This window comes from Vespa mandarinia, chromosome 21 (assembly GCF_050613455.1).
Source record: "Vespa mandarinia isolate Hongniang chromosome 21, ASM5061345v1, whole genome shotgun sequence".
NCBI classification, from domain to species: Eukaryota; Metazoa; Arthropoda; class Insecta; order Hymenoptera; family Vespidae; genus Vespa; species Vespa mandarinia.
Window position 1 is genome coordinate 2,971,846 of NC_140830.1, and position 20,878 is coordinate 2,992,723.

General features: G+C 33.4%; 1 protein-coding gene across 33 annotated transcripts in view; it reads right to left on the reverse strand.

The window, feature by feature from the left end:
* The window catches only part of shot (dystonin-like protein short stop), a 117,483-nt gene that overhangs the window by 5,515 nt on the left and 91,090 nt on the right, over window positions 1–20,878 (reverse strand). For 21 of the 33 annotated variants that reach the window (XM_035871850.2, XM_035871847.2, XM_035871841.2 and 18 more), the window contains 16 exons: window positions 19,946–20,799; window positions 19,430–19,719; window positions 17,821–19,342; window positions 17,556–17,725; window positions 16,631–17,452; window positions 13,724–16,545; window positions 13,496–13,507; window positions 10,836–12,960; window positions 10,482–10,729; window positions 9,971–10,024; window positions 8,822–8,899; window positions 8,261–8,432; window positions 7,972–8,089; window positions 7,653–7,882; window positions 7,286–7,403; window positions 2,913–3,058 (listed from right to left, as the gene is read on the reverse strand). In XM_035871850.2, the coding sequence (XP_035727743.2) occupies window positions 2,913–3,058; window positions 7,286–7,403; window positions 7,653–7,882; window positions 7,972–8,089; window positions 8,261–8,432; window positions 8,822–8,899; window positions 9,971–10,024; window positions 10,482–10,729; window positions 10,836–12,960; window positions 13,496–13,507; window positions 13,724–16,545; window positions 16,631–17,452; window positions 17,556–17,725; window positions 17,821–19,342; window positions 19,430–19,719; window positions 19,946–20,799 (9,781 nt within the window). Of the gene's footprint in view, window positions 1–1,036; window positions 1,144–2,912; window positions 3,059–7,285; window positions 7,404–7,652; window positions 7,883–7,971; window positions 8,090–8,260; window positions 8,433–8,821; window positions 8,900–9,970; window positions 10,025–10,481; window positions 10,730–10,835; window positions 12,961–13,495; window positions 13,508–13,723; window positions 16,546–16,630; window positions 17,453–17,555; window positions 17,726–17,820; window positions 19,343–19,429; window positions 19,720–19,945; window positions 20,800–20,878 lie in introns of all 33 variants that reach the window. The other 12 variants (XM_035871861.2, XM_085663281.1, XM_035871858.2 and 9 more) reach the window with 9 other exon arrangements.

Here is a 20,878-nt window from a genome sequence, read left to right on the forward strand (position 1 = left end):
TATGTAGAACAATATTCGAGGCTTCTCAAACTAATCGTACTAATCAAAATGAACGAATATAAAATAACAACAGCATAAAGTAACATATATATAACTTCTTTTAAAACAAAAAACAAAAAAAAAAGGGAAAAAAAGGGCGAAAGAAAACAAAACGCAGGCGAAACTTAAATTATATAAAATGTACATTTTCGGCTAATTATTGTTTCAAAGATTATAGAAAATAAATTTTCTATTGTCTAACGACTACTTCTTTTACTCTAATATCAATGGTATTCTCATCTAAATCTCAATTTGAAGACAGAGAGTACTTACTAATTAGAATAAAAAAAAATATATATATATATATATATTTATATATGTAAAAGCACACTCTCAATACACGCTCAAATTTTTATGTAATAATTCATTAACAGCGAATATAAAACATGTCTAGCGTGAAAAAGGATGCTTTCAAAATGGTAACATGCTATTAAACGATTATTAAACTCAATGCCCTTACTCTCAATTGGACGCAATCCTAACAGATAAGAAAAATCGACAGAAAAGAACATTTTTGTTCTAATCTAATTACGAGGGAGAAAGAGAGAAAGAGAGAGAGAGAGAGAGAGAGACAGAGAGAGACAAAGAAAAAGAGAGATAGGGCATCGAGAATTAAAAGGGAAAGGTTTTTTTTTTTTTCATTTGCACTCTAAGTGTGAGATGGATTTCAAGCGCACAAATATCAATCAACTCATATTAAATTAAAGTCCACCCAAAGAACAAACAAATAGAATTAGAAAAAATAAATAATAATAATAACAAAAAAATAGAGAGAAAGAGAGAGAGAGAGAGATAGAAAGAGAGAGAGATAGAGAGAGAGATAGAGAGAGATAGAGAGAGAGATAGAGATAGATAGATAGACAGAGAGAGAGACAGAGAGAGAGAGAGAGAGAGAGAGAGAGAGAGAGAGAGAGAGAGAGAGAGAGAAAGGGAAATATATAAATCATCTCATATTAAAACGACAGCAGAAACAATAGAGAACTTGTTTGTTATTTACCCAGTGATAAGAGGGGGCGTGCATGTGAAGGGGATACGAGCACGGAAGATCCTCCTTTTGCCTCAAACTCTCAAATATCGGCATCAGCTGGCTCATAAACTCCTCCGCTACACCCATAAACGAAAAATTTAGCGATGATACCACCTAATTTCTCATTTTCTCATGCTGAAAATTCATTTTTTGTTTCTCTCTTCTCAACCCCGTTCAAGTTTTCGACGAGGCAGCTGTCGTTTCTCGTATGATTCGAATTGATCAGAAAAAGAAAACTCTTCTTTGGGCTTATTTTTATACTTTTATTATAAATTATTATGTTATATGTATATATGTAAAAGAGTAATTCATCGATAGATCATTTGATCAATTCTAAAAAAATGAAAGAAAAAAAAAAAGAAAAAAGAAAAAAGAAGAGAAAAAAGAAAAAAAAAATCGTATGAAAAAGAAGAGTTTCCTATATTTCTACATTTCCATAATTGCCAATAAGGTCACTGACACTTTACTTTTTGTTCTTTTTCAGAGGAGACAGGTTTGTTTTTTTCTGAGACTCTATTTTTCTCACTCGTGATGGTAAAACAGCACAAAAAAGTATCCGTGGCGCCACCTAAAGAATATTCCTGGAAACTACTCGCTGTAACTCATTTTTTATCAACAAAATTGATCTGCCATATCACCGGGCGATAAGTTTCCAGGAATTATCTTCAGATGGCGTCAGATATATTTTTCCATGCAATTATATCATCGAAATTAATTTTAATTGATCATTTGAAAAATTTCTTTTTTTTTTGTTTTCTATAAAAATTTTGTTTCTTGAAATCACATCTCCTGAGGTGCTGATGCGTCGACTAGATGAAAATAAATTTAATAGTTTTTTTTTCTTTTGTTTTCATCTTTCCCCTTCCCTTTGTTTTATATATATATATTTTTTATTTTTAATTTGCTTTCGCCTTCGCCTATTGAAAAAATTGCTTACCAAAGCCGTCACGATGACTATCACACAAGGCGAACCAATGCCTCTTTAAAATCTTATCAAATAGAGAATGATAAAAGCGTCTATTTCTATCAGCGAATACTACCAGCTATCCTTTCGTCAACCTTCGCATGCTCATGCAAAATAAAAAATTATACCTAAACAATTATTATCGCCATTTTTCACGAGTTCATCGAATCGATCATCGAGAGTACTCACCGATAAGATGATTAAAGTATCCATGGTATCCAAGAATTGATCATGCATGAATTATTATACGATCTCTCCCATATAATACACTAATACACAAAAATATGTACGTATATATGTGAATATGAATGAAGCGATGAATGAATGAACTTTTTTTTGGATCCGAAGAACGAACTAACCATTATAATGATCCCACGTACATATATACATATATATATATATATATATATATGTATGTGTGTATGTATGTAATATATGTATGTATATATGTATGTATGCATGTAATAAGTTCGTTTTAAGGATCGTGGAAAAATGATAAAAACAAACGGTGAAGAAAGTGGAGCAAGTGTCGAAGCAAGGATCTCAACAGATCATTTCGGTTCAAAAATATAAATATAATAAAAGTATATAGATGAAAAGAAAATGAAAAGAAAATAAAAGAGAAAAAAAAAGAAATAAAAAACCGAACAAATAAATAAACAAAAAAGAAAAAGAAAAAAAGGACCGAAAAGAATCGGTTGACGATGTGATCCTCGAGTAGAAAGTTTGATAGAAAGAGTCTAGAGTTAACTTCTTTTTTTTTCTTTTTTTTTTTTCTTTCGTTTGATATTATGATGAGAGTTTTTTTTTTTTTTAATTTTTCTTTTTTTCCTTTTTTCTTTTTTTCCATCTGACTGTGCTCACCACACTAGATGACATTACCTTGGTGATGGGTCCAGCTGAGGACATTTGCGTACGTTGAAGGGTCGACGTTGGGCTTGGCTTCGACCTGAATGCTGTCATTGTCTGGCTGACACCATCCGCCAATATGAATTGCTCCCTCAGCTCGATATTGGTTCTTCCCTTGGCTACAGTGTATTGCGTGCACGCAGTTAGAAGGAAGGCGTTATGGGATAATGCCGGGTTATGAGAGGAGGTGCCAAAGATTTTTTTTTACAGAGAAAAAGAAATAGATAGATAGATAGATAGATAGATAGATAGATAGATAGATAGATAGATAGAGAGATAGAGAGAGAGATAGAGAGACAGTGAAAGTTTTTGAAATCATTTAACATTCGGAATACAGGAGTAGTTTTTTTTTTTTTTTTTTTTTTTTTTTACGAAAAGGGAGTATTTTTTTTAAAGAAACAGAGAGAGAGAGACAATCGATCATCAGACAAAGATATTGATACAAAATTGAAAGATCATGCGAATTATCAATGGATGCGGAAGAATAATGACAAAAAGATAAATTGTATAAAGAAAAATATAACGAAGAAATGGAAATGACAAGATAAATAGATATATATAGAGAGAAAGAGAAATAGAGAGAGAGAGAGAGAGATAGAAAGAGAGAGAGAGAGAGAGAGAGAGAGTGAGAGAGAGAGAGAGAGAGAGAAAAGAAAAAATAGAGTGAAAATGTGCGTGTACGGTGTATGATGGTTGCGTGTACGTGTGTTCGTGTGTGTAAGTAATATGAAAAAGAAAGAAAAAAAAAACACTATATTTAGAACGTTTGAAAAAGAAAAATAAAAAAGAAAAAAAAAAGAAAAAAAAAAAGAAAAAAAAATATGATGCACATATTATTCATAAAAAAAAAAGAAGAGAGAAAAAAATAAAATATTTTGTCCCGCATACGGGACATATTAAGGCGATATTGACACGACATTTTTTACAAAGCCGATTCGAATCGAATCTAAAGCGCAATGATATTTTTTTTTTCCACTGACAAAAGCCACGATATATATATATATATGAAAATCGTTTCATGCTAACTCAATTTCATTTATATTTAAATGTAACTATATATATATATAGCAAATAATGTGAAATAATAAATACTGCTTGATATTGAACAGATTAAAAAATTAAAAAGAAAAGGACATTTGTTGTAGCATGAAACGAATGAAAAAAAATATGCCTTTCTTAATTTACTTTTCTCCCACCATGCTCCATCCGTGATATCTATCGTAACAACATCTCGGCGTCTCCTCTTTTTCCTCCTTGCTATCTCTTACGAATAACCAATGTGATATTATATCCGCATATTTAACGTTAGTTTTACATAGCAAAACAATCAATCGCTACTATATATGTATATGTTATGTACAAAAGTAACAAAAAAAAAAAAAAGAAAAAAAATAAAATAAAAATAAAGAAATAAATAACACAATAAGTAAATAAAAATTTGAAAACAAAAACAAAATGAATCATCTCAAGAAGACTTAATCAACAATTCGAAAAACACCATGCCAACAAATTTAAATAGTATGCTTTGTTGCAAAAATTTCAAAAAAACCATACCAGTCGAGATATTTCAATGCTAGGCTGGTTGTTATTTAATTCATGAATTAAAAAAATTTTTCTCTTCAAACAAATCCTAAAGATTGCATTAAATTTCTGTTTTATGTATCTTCGATGGTAAAATCGCATTAAAAAGATATTCGTGGCGCCATCTAAAGAATATTCCTAGAAACTGCTAGCAAAAACAGCCCTTTTTATCGTCAAAATTGATCTGCAATATCATCTGGCTAGCAGTTTCTAGGAAGATTCTTCAGATGGCACCACGAATATATTTTCTTTTTTTTTCATGCGACTTTACCATCGAAATAAATTAATTCATTTGAAAAATTACAAATTTATATGAAAATTCAAAAAATGCCTTATCTAAATATAGTTATACGCACTAGCGATTGATCTTTCGATCTAACTCGATCAGGTTACATGTTATATTTAACACAACGGCACAAAATTAACGGGGCTTGATATTATTATATATAATAAACAATACGATAGAAAAAAAATCACACGTAACAGTTCTATCATGCACAATACACGGGGAAGTTAATTTCATGGTCTATAATTCGCGGTGTATGTTTAATATATATATATATATATATATATATATATATATATATATATATATATATATATATATATAGAGAGAGAGAGAGAGAGAAAGAAAAAGAAAAAAAATGTATTATATATACATGTATCTTTTATATAAAAAAAAGCTATGTATTATAAAAAATTTACAATAGTCTAAAAAATAAATGTATATTTATCGGTACTATGTCTAAAGGAATAACTATCATCACACCTACATAGACCATGAATGTACTGTGTGCATGTAAAAAAGTCCTCACCGAGCGGACACCAGCCCTCATGTTGTTCCGGTTTGTTAGGATCCGGTATTGGCATTAGAAAAACTTAATGCATTAACGATAATTAAAAATAATTTCGTTTTTCAATCAATTTCGGAACGAGAAAGTACCATGCAACACATATCAGTGGTTCGGTTACAATTAAAAATACAAAATCATTTGGGAATGGTATATAGAAAAGAGGGAATGAAAATTATATATATATGTGTGTGTATATATATATATATAAATATATAAATATATAAATATATATATATATTATATATATTAAAAAATAATATATATATATAAAGAAAGAAGAGGAGAGATACGAAGAATTGCAGCGATTTGGATATTTGGAATGTGTTAGAGAAAGAAAGAAAGAGAAAGAGAGAGAGAGAGAGAGAGAGAGTGAGAGAGAGAGAAGAGAGAGAGAGAGAAAGAGAGAGGGAGAGAGAAAGATGGAATAGGAAAGAAAAGGAGGATAGGGATTATTAAATTTACGTTAGTATGGGAACCAATATATGATTTATCTACTTATATACCTTTTTTATCTACGGTCCTTAAGAGATCCTACTATTTCAGAAAATTAATAAGAAACTTTTCTTTATTTTTTAACAATTTCTAATGAAAATTAATGAATAACAATGACAAGATTGATGATGCTTTAGAATGATAATCTTAAATAGTTTAAATAAGTTTAAATCATTTTCTGAAATAGCGATCTTTTGTATTAGTTGCAACACATAATCGAAAGCCCCAAAGAAAACCCGAAACCCGCGTAATACCTTTTGAGATATATATATATATTCATACGTGTATTTTTTTTTATTAATTCAGCAACCAGCTAAGCAAAGGAAAAAAATCAGCGGACACACACTTTTCTTTCACTCGTCCCTCTTGCATTGTATTATTGAAAATTTAGAATATTAACGATTAATAATATGCGATTAATCACAACGTTTTCGTACCTCAGGAGTTGAGATCATACACACAAACGCAATTATGATTATAAAATTTTCAGAGGTTCGGGGTAGCAGTTTTGTGGTATTGGTCTCGCGAGAAAAAAGTTTTCTTTTTTCTTTTTCTTATTTTTTTTTTTTTTTTTGGCGGTTATAATGTTAATGGATAATAATAATTTGTTAATAAAAAGTATTCTTTCTTTTTTTTTTTCTCAATGCAACTATCGATGAAATAGAAGATGCAATGAAAACTTTGATTGTGAATCGAAAAAATAAAATTTTATGCAAGATTATTATTATTATTATTATTATTATTATTATTATTATTATTATTATTATTATTATTATTAATACTATTATTATTATTATTATTATTATTATTATTATTATTATTAATATCGAACATAATAAAAATAAGCGAAATTAGAAAATTAGAAATTAGAATCGGCATTAACAAACTATATACACAAATTATTATTCAAAGATATCAAGACATTATTAATGATGACATCACAAAGAAAAAAAAAAAATCAAACTAAAGACACGTTAGCTGCCTCGGATGGATGATCAGAGAGGAGGGATGAGGAACGTTTGTGAGAGAATTGGAATGGTTTGCGTTAAACTATATAATTATTTTTATGCGGAAAATCATCACGCGTGTTATTATATCACGTTTCTATTACGATTAGCAGAAATACATACTTTTTATGATATATACATATGTTATGTAGAACTGTTTCTTTTATTTTTTTTTTTTTTTTTTTTTTTTATTAAATTCGATTGTGAATTTTTCTCCCGGAATTTTTTTTTTTTATTTTCTTTTATCTACCTGACTTCACAGATTATCATACTTTTTGATTTCGGGCCAAGGTAAGATTTTTCTCTTTTCTTTTTTCTTCTTTTTAATATATATATATATATAACTTACCGTAACCCGAATTTCTTACGTCATTTAATTTTAAATTGATCAATAATAAAAGTGAGTACTTACCGCGACATGGATCATTTTTCAAAAGGAATTCGTCTAATGCTACCCAACCACCTCCTACTCGAACCATCACTGTAGATCTTAATATCCTGACTAGACGTAGTTTTTGACTGTCACCAAACTGTAAATACATATATACATATATATATATATATATACGTATACATATAAATATAATTATTATATAAATATTAATAAATAAAAAATTAAATAAATATTATATATGAAAATTATGTAAAATTTCTCCAAACAAAAAAAGAAGAACAAAAAAAAAAAGAAAAAAAAATTAGAATTAATTTGAATGAACAAATTATTAATTTTTATTATTTTTTTCATTTCTCTTTTTTTTTTTTTTTTAAACGACACCTACCCTGTACTTTCCTTCACCAACTTGGAACACTCTGAACTTTTGCCGGCACGTACACAACATAACTAATCGTTTAACTTCGTCATGTATCTTATCAGTATCATTATAAGTACGACGTTCTTCCCAATCTGGTCTCAAAGCGGCAATAAACTCTTTCCAATCTATCAAACCTTCTCCGTGACGATCAAATAGATCTGCAACCGCACCCATCTCCAATCGAGACGTTTCAAATTCTACAAAAATTAGAGCAACAGACGGTCTAGTATATTTTCATTCAAGTATTTCAATAAAAAAAAAAAAAAAAAAAAAAAAATATACTAACTGGTATTCATAATTCCTTGAATGAAATCTTCACGAGGTATAAGCCCATCGTTATTCTTATCCATTTTCCTAAAGAGATCCGTCAGTCGAGATTTCTTATGATTCATAAACTTTAGGAACTGAAAAAGAAAAAGAAAAAAAATATATAAAAAGAAAAGAAAAAAGAAAAGAAAAAAGAAAAGAAAGAAAGAAAGAAACAGAAAGAAAAAAGAAATGTATTAAAATATTTCTAACGTGATTTGTCAATGAACGAATATTAGAAAAAAGAAAGAAAAAAAATATCTTCTTACTCTCTTGCGCCAGTCTTCCCAGCTAAAGTTAGCAACACGATCCAACTCCTGAATATAATTATATTTGTCCTGTAGACGACGTTGACGTTCCCAAGCTAACATCCAAACGTGACGCCACCTGTCCCACAGGAGTTTCACCCTTGGACTACGGAATTCTGGTTCTGCGCCTTTACTGCTTGTATAAAAAAAAAAGGGGAAAAAAAAGAAAGAAAAAAAATTTAAAAAAGAAAAAATAAGAAAAAGATTCAAACGAGTTATTAAAAATATCATTAAAATGTTTTATATATATATATATATGTGTGTGTGTGTATAAAAAAAAGTTTGAATTTTCTTTTTTTTCCTTCTCAATCCCTTAATAATTAAATATAGCATAGCTCTCACAATACACGCGTGTAACGTAACAACAAAAAAGTTATGGACATTAATATTAACAAAAATATAAGAATAACAATAAAATGATAAGGGTAAACAGTGTGAAAATTAATAAGAAGATGGAGGAGAGAATGGATAATATTATACTTAGGATAATTGAAATCTGTCGAAAATAATGACAAAACGCACCTTCCTTTTGGTGGGAAGCGTGGACCAATGTGTGGCAATGAAAGATCTGGCGTCCTCTCGCGACCCGGGCTGGCTCGGCTAAACAAGAACATGCCTCACGTCACTCAAAACACTCTCTACTGGACCTTACATGTAGGATTGATTTGTCTGCGTCACAAAGCAGGCTTCATCAAAGTACGTGTTTCAAAGTATGTCTTTTAATGATTACACATTATGTACGATTATATGAATGTATGAGAGTTTCAATATGTGTATGTAAGTATGTATGTGTGCATGTATGAGTTGAAAAAATTTGTTGAAAGAAAAAAAAAAATTAATCACGTATATAACAGACGCATCTTCAAAGACACGTTCTATTATAACTTATGAAATGATATCTAATAAATATTCCCTATCGTTGATTTGTAAAATTATTCGAGAGAAATAATGAAAGATTAATGATACTTATTGTTAGTTAATTCGTTAATAATATTACTTGACAAGGATGCGTAGTATATGTTAGTAGTAAAGAAAACTGTAGCCTTTTCTTTTCTTTTTTTCTTGTTTTCTTTTTTTCAAAATCTTCATTCATCTTAATTTATGCAGTTTCACACGATGATACACCGAAATCATTTTTGTGCGTTGCATTTTCTTCCGGCTTTAAGGGTTAACATTGAATTTTGTGAAAAGGAAAGTGTTTGTTAATGTCTTTATGTGTTAATGTGCGACAGACAACATTCAATTACAAACATGCGAGACAAACATAAAAAAAAAAATAAATACAACATTTTTCTTTTTTATAATTAACGAGCTAGCTAATCAGACAATAATGCAATAATATAAACGTAATTAAAACAATTAATATTGAAATATATGAATTTTTAAAAAGCTTAAAAAAGAGAAAAAAAAATATAATAAAGCAATTATTATTAAAAATAAAAATTATCTTTTCGTCTTTGACTTGAAACGCCATCTGAAGAATATTCCTAGAAACTTTTCAAACTATGATTATCCATTTATCGACCAAATTAATATTTTTATCGATATAATGAAAAATATGAGTTGTTTCAAGGAATATGCTTCAGATGGCGTCACTATGTATGTTCCATGCGATTTTATCATAAAAATTAATAAAAATGCTCGTCGATCCCTTGAATTTAAAAAACGCACCTTTGTTTTCTGGAAGGAGGTTGTTCTTGTTCCACATCTTGATATTGATCCTTACTGCTGTCCATAATATTAATATAACATGCAAAAACGTACACACATTACAAATGATACAAGCAAAAAAACATAAAAAAAAAATTGCACACAAATGCAAAATAAAAAAACGTGCAATATATATATATGTGCTAAAGTATAAAAAAAGAAAACTTTTTTTGCTATTGTTAAAATACATAGAAAGCATGATATATCAAATTAATTTATGCTATCTAAAAAAATAATTCATAAAATTTATATTTTAATATGAGACAATTGAAAATGATTGATCGATAAAAGTAATGATCATTATTTCAAGGTAATGATTTTATGTGCACGTTTAATGTTCTCCCTTTCTTTTTTATTTATTTATTTTTTTTTTTCATAATAAAAAACCGACTTAGAATGATTAAGAAATTTTGATGGCACCGGCGTTCAGACAGTTTTATGAGATTCAAGGATTATATTTAATTATACTTACACTGGTGCAGGTGATTTAGCTTTTGGCACTTTTCGTCCGTCCTTCGTTACTTTGATCTGTCTTGCTTTACAGACACGATCTACTTCGTTCTGTCTTCTACTTGCATTTTCCATAAATTCTCTGTGATCAGCAATAAGCATTTCGAGAGTAGGACGATCGTCTGGAAGTGGTTCACTTTCGAGGGCATTCAAAGTATTTTCTAATCCTTCTAACCAAGCCAATAATTCCTCTAGGAGATTATCAAGATCCTAAAAATACAAATGCGAATGATAATTAATTAATATTAATTTTGTTCAATCATAACATATTAATCAAATTAATCATATTATTTTATTTTATATAATGATGTCTTACTTGAAGTCCACGCATATGATTTTCAAGTCTTTGATTTCTTTGTTGAGCCCAAATAGCAACTTCTTCCCATCTAGATTGAATAATGGTTATCCAATGTTTGATAACAGCAGCTCCATCAGGATGAGCTTTACCTAAGATAATATGAGCCAATTCCAAAGTATTATCCTTTTCAATTTCTTTAGCTTTCAATTCACGAAGGAATTTCTCATGTTCCATCAATTGGTTTCTACTCTCTTGTTCATCCTCTGGTAATTGCCCAGCGAATCTAAGTTTCATTTCGGCGTCACTCAACCATTCTAACAAAACATGGACCGCCTTGTGAAGACGTTCGGCTTCTCTGATAGCTTCCTCTAATTTTGCGGTTTTCTTTGATGACAGATGTGTTACGGTGTCCCATAAACTGTTAAGTTCTGATAATTGAGATCTTATCAGGGAAGCGTCTTCTGCCGAAGCTTTGGATTCTAATTCACGACCAGTTTTGATGACCGATTCCATTTGTGATTCGCGTGATTCTAAATCTTTTTCGAAAGTTTTATGTTGTTCGACCAGATTCGTTACGGTGTCCAAATCACCATGCAATGGTCCAGTGTCCGATAAATGTTTTTCCATCTTGCCAAGCCAATCGAGAAGCGCTTGAATGGCATCCTTGAATTGTCCAGAGAACAATAACGCTTCCTCCAACTTTCTTTGTCTATCAACGCACTTTGAACAAACTGTCGTCCATTTGTTCTTCAATTCGTTCAACAATTCCTTCAAAGCAGACTCGTCGGCCTTCGGTGCCTTGTCCTTCAAAGTTTTACCATTCTTCATGGTCGTATCATACGTACCTTGCTTAGCGCTCAAAGCTTTCTGTATCTCGCGATGCTTGTTAAGACGCGATTTGATCTTTTCTGGATCATTTCCACCAAGACCATCAGCAGCAACTTCGTCCAAGGTCTTCTCAGTTTCGTCCAACCAATTGAGTAAATTCGACCATGCATCGTGAAACTCTCTTGCCTCTTTATATCCATGATCGAGCGCTCTAGTTCTCTCGGCTGACTTTGACACAACACGTTCCCATCTATGTTGAACACTGATCAATAGATTTTTAATAAGTATCACATCCTGTTTTTGTGAGAAGTATTTCAAATGCGTTCCCTTCTTATCCAAATTTAACATAGTTTCTCTATGAACACCAACATCCTTCTGAAATTGTTTATGCTCTTCTATTTGACCTAATATAGTCTCCATGACTCTGGAAACTGGTTTGAGATTCGTTAGGATCTTTTCTGCATTCGTAAGCCAATCAACAAACGCTTGCAAAGCATCATGAAATTCTGTTGCTTCCTTCAAAGCAATTTCCAATTTGATTTTCTTATCACTCGCTCGTGCAGTGACATTGTCCCATCTCTGTTTCAAGGTTCGAAGATTATGATTCAAACCACCAGCACTACTTGCATCGGCACGTTTCATATATTCCTGTCCTTGTTGTAAGACAGTTTCTACCTTTGGCCGATTTTGTTCCAATTCGTTGTAAATTTCCATAAATCGTTCCAATTGTTCCGACGCTGTTTCAGGCAAACCACCGACCGGTTTCGATGCTACTATCATATTATCAACATCGCCTAACCACGACAAAAGATCTTGTATTTCAGCAGTAAACGATTGTGCCTCTCTCAAAGCATCTTCCAATTCTCTTTGCCGATCAGCCGCTCGTTGAAGCAGATCTCTCCAACGGCGATTTAGTGTACCTAATTTTTCTGCCGTTGTTGAAGCCTCGGTTGTACCTTTTCCATCTTCGATCAATTGTCTGCCAGCATCGTTCAATGTGTCCACACTAGTTTGATGCGCTTGGATATCGTTAACTAAGACTTTCAGTTTAGCTAATTCGACCTCGATAACTTGCGGATCTCCTGCAACTGCTTTCAAATTGTCCAACGTTCTATCCGTCTTATCGATCCAAACGAGCAACTCATCAAGAGCATGTTGGAATTGTCCTAATCGTAACAAAGCATTCTCTAAAAGTCTTTGTCTCTCTACAACACCTCTAAGCAATCCGTCCCAACGTTTGTTAACAGCGCCCAATGGTTCTTTAATAGCTGCTGCTTGTTCGGACGATGTTCTTTCTGTCAGCTCAGCTGCTTGTCTAAATCGGATGAAAGATTAGAGTTAGATGTGTCATTTGTATATCAGTAAAATGATACTGTGGATTTTAGCCAGACAAACTTTCAAGGCTACACCTACAAGGACGGAGGGCGGGGATGAGAATATCCTGTCAGTAAAAAAACGAAAAAAAAAAAAAAAAAAAAAAAAAAAAAAAAAAAAAAAAAAAAAACTACTGGAAAGATTAATGGACACAAACGAGACACTAAAAATCAGTACTCTATCGATTTACGCTTTTATTACTTTTCCTCGTGGTTTATTTTGTTTTATTTTTTGGGGATTTGCTTTTTTATTTTATGCTTCACACCTCTTGCATGCGGCTATACGAAGGACGGTAATCAAGTGAATACTTTGGGATAATCAAACTCAACGCGTTACTTTGTCATACAAAGACAAACAATGGGTTAAGATCATCTGTTATTCGACCAAAATGAGGTGTCACATTATAAAGAATGTTAAGCCATGCTCTAACTACAGTAACAACACAGAGAGAGTGAGAGAGAGAGAGGTTGACTTGCCTTGTCAGACTCCTATGTTCGGGAACCGGCACGGAAAAAACAAAAATGTTGGGATTAGATTAAAGTTATATCGAAGTGGTTGGTTCTCTCTCAATATTCTTCCAAATAGAAAATCTCACAAAGGGGACAATGCGATGCACTGAACTCTTTGTAAATGCAATGTTATAAAATTGTTCAAAAAGAAAGAAAGAAAAGTAGAATGAAAATTCAACGAATATAAAATCTTACCTGTTCAATGCTTCGACCTTCACCATGTGTGGATCAACTTCAGCTTTAAAGTTTGACAACTGTTTGATCTGAGTTTTAACTTCGTCTATGTCACTACCAAGGGGACCCATGTCAGCAAATCTATCTTCAGCTTCCTGTAAGAATTCCAAAAGATTTTGAAGGGTTTCATGGAATTCCATGGCCTTCTCCATGGCGTCGATAAGATTTTCTTCACGTCTAGCGTAAAGGGCAGTGACGTTGTCCCAGGCTTGATCCAAATCTTCGATGTGCTTTCGTACTTCTGGTTTGTCTGGTTCACCACACAGACCCATCAATTCGTGACCAGATGCTCTTACTTGTTCTACGTCAGGTTTGGTTTGATCGATTTCCTGTCTGATTTCTTGTAAAGCTACTTGTTGCTGTTGTATAGCAGCTGGTTGAGCCGCTGGCGGTGCTTGTCCAGCTAGAGCATCTTGCAATTCTCTCAAAGTTGACATTACCCCATTCAATTCTGACCAGAATTTCTCTGCGATCGACAAGGTGTCGTCCAAGGTGTGACCACGTTCTGTAGTTGCTCTTTGTACATCCGTCCATAATTGATTCAATTTATCAAGTTTACGTTTGATATCTTTAACAGCAGGATCAGCTCTATTCCCTGCTTTACTGATAACATCATCAGCAGCTTTCCTTACAGCGGCATAAGCTTCTGATCTTTGAGCTAAATCTTCAGCCAATGCAGCATTTTCTTCCATTTGATCTCGTAGTCTTGGTGGATGTGCACTTACCGGTTCAGCACCATGTACCTGATCAGCAGTTGATGTTAATGCTCGTAACATACCTTCCAATTTGTCAGAGAACTGTGAAGATTCTTGCAATGCTTGTTCCAACGTTTGTTGACGACCTCTTAGCTCTGATCTTAGAGCCGCATAACGAGCGTTATCATTGTCCACAATATCTTGAACTTTCGAACCTTCTTCCTCGTTACATAGTTTGATCAAAGCTTCACCAGTCTTGTTAAGCTTTTCTACCAAAGGTTTGTGCTCGTTAATGCTCTGAATAAGAATTTCATTTTTATCTTGCTGAACTGCTATCAAATCTGGTCTCAAAGCAGGCATAGGTAACATAGCAACTTGTTGTTCAGCTTCTTCCAACCAACTCACAAGACCTGCATGAGTATCACGAAGATGTTCAGCCAATGGTAAAGCTTGTTCCAAAGCACCCAATCTGTCAGAGGAAAGACCTGATACAATTTCCATTGTTTCTCGAAGGTCTTCCATTTTATCTCGTATCGTTGATGTATCTTCGTGATGTGCATTTTCACGAATAACTTTCTTAGCTGTTGAAATGACATCACGAACACGGCCTTTCTGACTGGATATATCATCGTTCAAAGCCTTGTGTTCTTTCAGTTGAACTCTTATTATCTCGGGCTCGCTACTCGGTGGCTCAGCTTCACGTAATTGATTATCAACTTCTCTGAACCAATCGAGGAGATCATCGATATCCCCGATAACTTCCAGAGATCGTTGCTTGCTCAATTGAATTCTTTCAGCTTTCCTCTGAATTTGTTCAGCAATTGCATCGAATCTTCTGTTGTCTCTGGTTACCAAGCCTTCTATGGTAGCAGCACCTTCTCCCGGAGATATCTGACACAATTGTGGACCGACCGCATTGATTTTATCGAGAATAGGTCTGTATTCTGAAATTTCCATTTCGAGTCTTATAATTTCATCCTCACGAGTTTCAGCAGATTGTAAAGCTGATTCTGCTCCTTGCATCCAATCCATGAGACGATTGTGATTGTCATGGAATTGTTGGACCAATGGTAAAGCTTCCTGTGCGTGTTTCAGAAGATCTGATCCACGTGTAACCAAGTCATTGAAACGACGTTGCAATGAATCTAATTTGTCTTTTAGTCGGAGAGCTTCGTCGCTAGAAATATGTTTCATCAATTCCAGGCCTGAATCTGTTGTACTATCTACTTCTGTCTGTCTTGTAGACACTTCTTCTGTTAGATCTGCCAGATCTTCCATTTGTTGTAAAAGTTTTTCCGTATGAACAGCCAATACTCTATATTTTGAAAGCCTAACTTCCATGCCTTCCATCCAAGCCTGTAAGTCTTGATAGGTAAGAACCAAGTGTCGTAAGCCTTGTCTCGAACGTTGCAGAAGTTCACCAAGTGCTTCTGAACGTTCAACAAGTGCAGCGTATCTGTCAGCAACATCTTGAAGTTTATCCGCCAAGGCAGCTGCCTCATCTTCACCTACAAGAGCCATCAGTTGACTAGCTATGTCGGTTAATTCGCTGAAGTCTGGTTTTTTCGAGAGTATGTCACTATGAAGTACAGCATGTTCGGAAATACGTTGCTGGATTTTCTCCTCATCGGTTGGTACCAATTCCATTTCTCTAACTTTCTTTTCTGTTTTGTCCAGCCACGTAGCAAGTGGTATTAATTTGTCTTGGAATTGTTTAGCCACGGCCATCGCCTGTTCTAAAGCATCCATTCTTTCTGCAGCACCTTCTGTTAAATTATCAAATCGACCCATCAAATTCTTCATTTGTTTCTCGATAACTTTGCGTTCCTTCGTATCTGCACCAGCTGTTACTTCTTGACCCATATTGTATAAAGATGACATTGAATTTTGTCGATCCATTAACATCTTCTTCAAGAATTTCTGTTCTTGAAGTTGTGCCTTGACCACCTTATAATCAGACGACGGTGGTTTTTGATTAGAAACCATTTCTTCGGTATCGGTTAACCACTTTTCGAGGCCATTTAAAGCTTCTTGGAATTTACCAGATTGGAGTAAACCTACATCTAATTTTCTGTCACGCTCGTTCAACTAAAAGTAATAATAACAAAAAAAAATTTAATAATGTAACAAAATTGTGCGCAAAGTTTATTTTGTAGTAAAAAATAATACTTACTTTATCCTTTAGATCATTCCATCTATCATTCATTTTATCAAGATCCTTTTCAATGTTCGTGGTGCTAACATCACGACCTGCAGTTTGAATAAGTCCCTGACCAAGAACATTGCATAAATCAACGTTGCGAGAAATGGGTTCAATTTTATTGATCTTAAGTGCCATGAAATCTTCTTGCTGTGCTTTGATCGAATCAACTTCCGAACCAACTGGCTTGAATTTTCTAACTTGATCATTAGTTTCAGCTATTTCATCTATAACGTTTCCATGAGCTTGATAAAATTCTTGCAATTTATTCAATGCAGTACTTAATTCTTCTTCCCTGTTACGTGCACGTTCCTCGAGCTTTCCAATTTGTCGTTTAAGACTTTCAATTTGTTGCCTGGTTGCTACAGAATCAGCAGCGAAGCCACTGTCGACCAAACGTTCACCAAGATTTTCAAGATCATTAGCATCATCGCAGAGTTTATTAACTTTATGAATGATTTTGCTGATATCTTCGATCTGTCCTCTAACAATTTTAATTTCTCGTCCGGGTGCTTTCATCGAATCTAATTCCTTTTCTATAGAAGCTAAATGTTGATTAATGATCTTGACATGATCATTAAATTGTGCCATTGCAGTAGCCGCACTCTGTAATTCGTTACACCTATCGTCTAATTTCGCTTGCAAGTCATCGATTCGATCTGTTACATTGTCAACTTCATCTTGCAAATGTGTTGCATCTATTCCTTGTTCATCAGCTTTCTTTACTAAATCATTGGCCTGTTTGCGTACTGCTTGCAAAGGTTTCTTCAAGCTAGCTGTTTCTTCTCGTAAATTCTATGAAAAAGAAAAAAAAGAAAATTATAAATTTAAATCAATTCATTGTAAATATAAAATATACATTTTCTTTTTTTCCTTTAATAATACTCGATTATATTACCTTAATTCTATCGAGAAGCTTTGGATCTTTAGATGCTCCACCAAGAGCATCATGAGAAGCTAGTTTGTCTTCGCAACGTTGTAAGTCATGTTTCAAATCACGAAGATTTTCTACGAAGTCCGTAAGATGACGTGCGGTATCTTCCAAAGACTGTGTTCTTTCTAAAAGATCTAAAAATATATAAACATAAATATTATATCCTGTGTGTGTGTGTGTGTGTGTATGATTAATACCCAATTTAATTTAAGATTTCAATTATATATACCATTATTCAATTTGTCCCATCTTGTTTTCATGGCATTCAATTCATTTTTAACTATTTCTTTATCGATATCACAAGCACCAAGGAAGGATTCCCCAAGAGTTTTGTTATTTTCAAATTCACCAGAACGTTTCCATACTTCGTTTCTGAACGATGACAATTCTTTCAATTGTTTTTCAATATCCTTGCGTTTGAAGGATGCTGGCTTTAAGCTTTCTAACTTATCTTCAGCCTGTCTCAACCATGGTAAAAATTGATCCTGTGCTCTATAATACTTTTTACAATGTTCTGCGCAAGTTTGAAGTTTGGTGTGTCTATCGAGTGTATCCTTTTTCAAACGATCCCATTGAGATTGCATTTTATCAAGATCTCGTTGAAGAGAACGATTTTCAGATTTTTGCGAACGTGCAATAATATCACGTCCCTTGTTTAGCAACATAATGACCTCATGTTCTTTACCCATTACATTACGATATACTGGCTCGTGATGATCCAATTGTTGTTGCAATATTTCTCGATCAGCCGAAACCAATAATTTTTCAGACATATTTCCAAGTTCATCGGCAAGCCAACCAAGAGTTTTGCTACAGGAAGCTTCAAATTGTCGACCATCTCTAAGATTACCTTCGATTTCAGCTTTTCTATGATCTAATTTCTTTTGCAAGTTGACATATAATTTTCCAACAGCTGTAAGTTTACCATGGATCTCGGATTTCGAAGCTGGATCACTTAATACCTCGCATAATTGTCCACCAGCTGCTTCGGCATCAGCTAACAACGGTCTCTGTCCTTCCAATTGTCTCTCCAAATTTTCGATCTTACGTAACTGTTCCTCAGGATCTTTATCGAGAGGTAAATCGTCCAAATTGTCTGAAATCGTTTGAAGAGCATCACGTAAACGATTAAGACTAGCGTCGAATTCACGACTGGTACCAACTGCATCACCCAAACTCTGTCCACGTTCGTCCAATCGACTGAGTTGATCTGCCCATCTTTGTAAAATACTATGCAACTTGGTACTAATCTTTTGACCGTCCGGCGAATCGGCAGATATTCTGGCAAGAACATTTTCACCAACTTGAACCAAATGATCCAATTGCGGTTGCTGGGTTCTGAATTCTTCTCTGAGTACTTGAACTTGTTGGACTTGACTAGAGACCATTCTTGGATCTGACGATATCGGACCTAACGCACCCAGCATTCTTTCTTTCGCACCAAGCCAAGAATTGAGACCGTCGAAAGTATCGTAGAAATCTTTGATATCCTCCAAAAATTTAATTCTATCCTTGCATCTATCAGAAATTGACTTCCAACGACTTGCCACATCTTCCATTTCATCGTTAAGCCTATCGCTACCATCAGCTCCCTTCTTACGCCTAACCAGATCACGTACTTGGGTCCTTGTACTATCTAATAATGATTGCTTTTCATACATCTCTTCAACGATCACTTTTATCTGTTTTACAGTTTTATCTGCTTCGTCTTTAATTGTTGGAATACTTTCTTTCGGGAGTTGGCGCTGAATCTAAAAATATATAGATCATATATATACATATATAAGATCAAATAGTGAAATTAAAAATATATTAAAAGAATAAAAACAAATTTTTACCTTATCCAGGAAGAGAGAAAGTGCTTTCAAATTATCCAAATGTTTTCTTAACTCTTCTTTAACATTATCCAAATCTGTTTGCCGATCAGATAATCTCACACCTAGCAAACCATATCTATTATTGATTTCTGATAATTGTTGTTGAACAGGCGATAAATCTTCCAAATGGAAACCATCCTGGCTAGACCGTCGGCTGCTGAATCCACTGCTACCACCTGGAGATACCGGACTTTGTAGTGCGTAGCCTTTTGTAGGAGATGGTGAACGACCGTCTTGTGACATTCGTCGGACTACAAAAAAAAATAAAAAAAAATAAAAAGAAAAGTGATGAGTAAGATGATGATGATACGCGTAAATCAGAATGCAAGAGAAAAGAAAAAAAAGTAATGTATGTATATTGGAGAAAAAAAAAAAAAAAAAACAATCATCTACATCCGCGTAATGAGATGATAGGTGTATTAACAATATTTTCATGTGTGCGATGAGATATATCGTTAATTATCATTTTTTAATTACCTGGTCTTTTTGTAGGGCTAGTGCTACCACGACGACGAGTTGGACTTTCACCACGTTCCTTCAATAAACTATCATAAGTTATACCAAGATCATTTATTTTATCAACGGTACCACCATAATCACGATATTCTTTTTGTATAGGTTTCAATTCCTCAACTTGCTTCTTCAGTTTTTCTAAATCAACAGCTACTGGCTCTAATCTCTGTAATTTATTTTCTGTACGTGTCAACCAATCTATCACTTGATCACGTAATTTTTCGTAAGCTGATAATTGTTCCGCTCTTGATTTACTAAGTCTCTGTTTTTCGTCAAGAAGATTGTTCATTTCTTTCCATTGAGATTCAAGTACCTTGATCTTATCCCTAATAGCAGTAGCTTCAGTAATATCTTTCTTAGAAACCAAATTCTTTCCATTTCGAATGAGATCTTCGAAATGACCTCTATGATCTTCACGTCTATCGATCAATTCTGCCATTTTACTTTCATACTCAGATACATCGAGTTTATTCAATTCTCTAGATTCAAGTGACTCGATCATGTGCGAGTACCACGTTTCAAATTTAGATGTTTCAGTAAGGAATTCATTAAGAGCTTGAGAAACATCGTCGAGGAATTCTCCGCGACGTAAAGACTTGTCCATAAGTTTTTCGAATCTACTTTGTACATCTTTGAGTTTACCCTCGATACGTTTAGCAACGCGAACATTGTTTGAATTTAATAAAAGATCTTGGGCACTTGCAGCAATGGCATCTACGCTTAAACGATGACTATCCAAGTCTGCTTGAAGTAGACGCTGTTCTCTTTGTTGTTCTTCGAGATGTTCTTTTTGCAAACTTGCAGGACGTTGAAGATTCCTTCATGTACGAAAAATAAAAAACATATTTATATTGTATAAAAAAGAGAAAAAAAGATATTAATGACAATTTAAGAAGA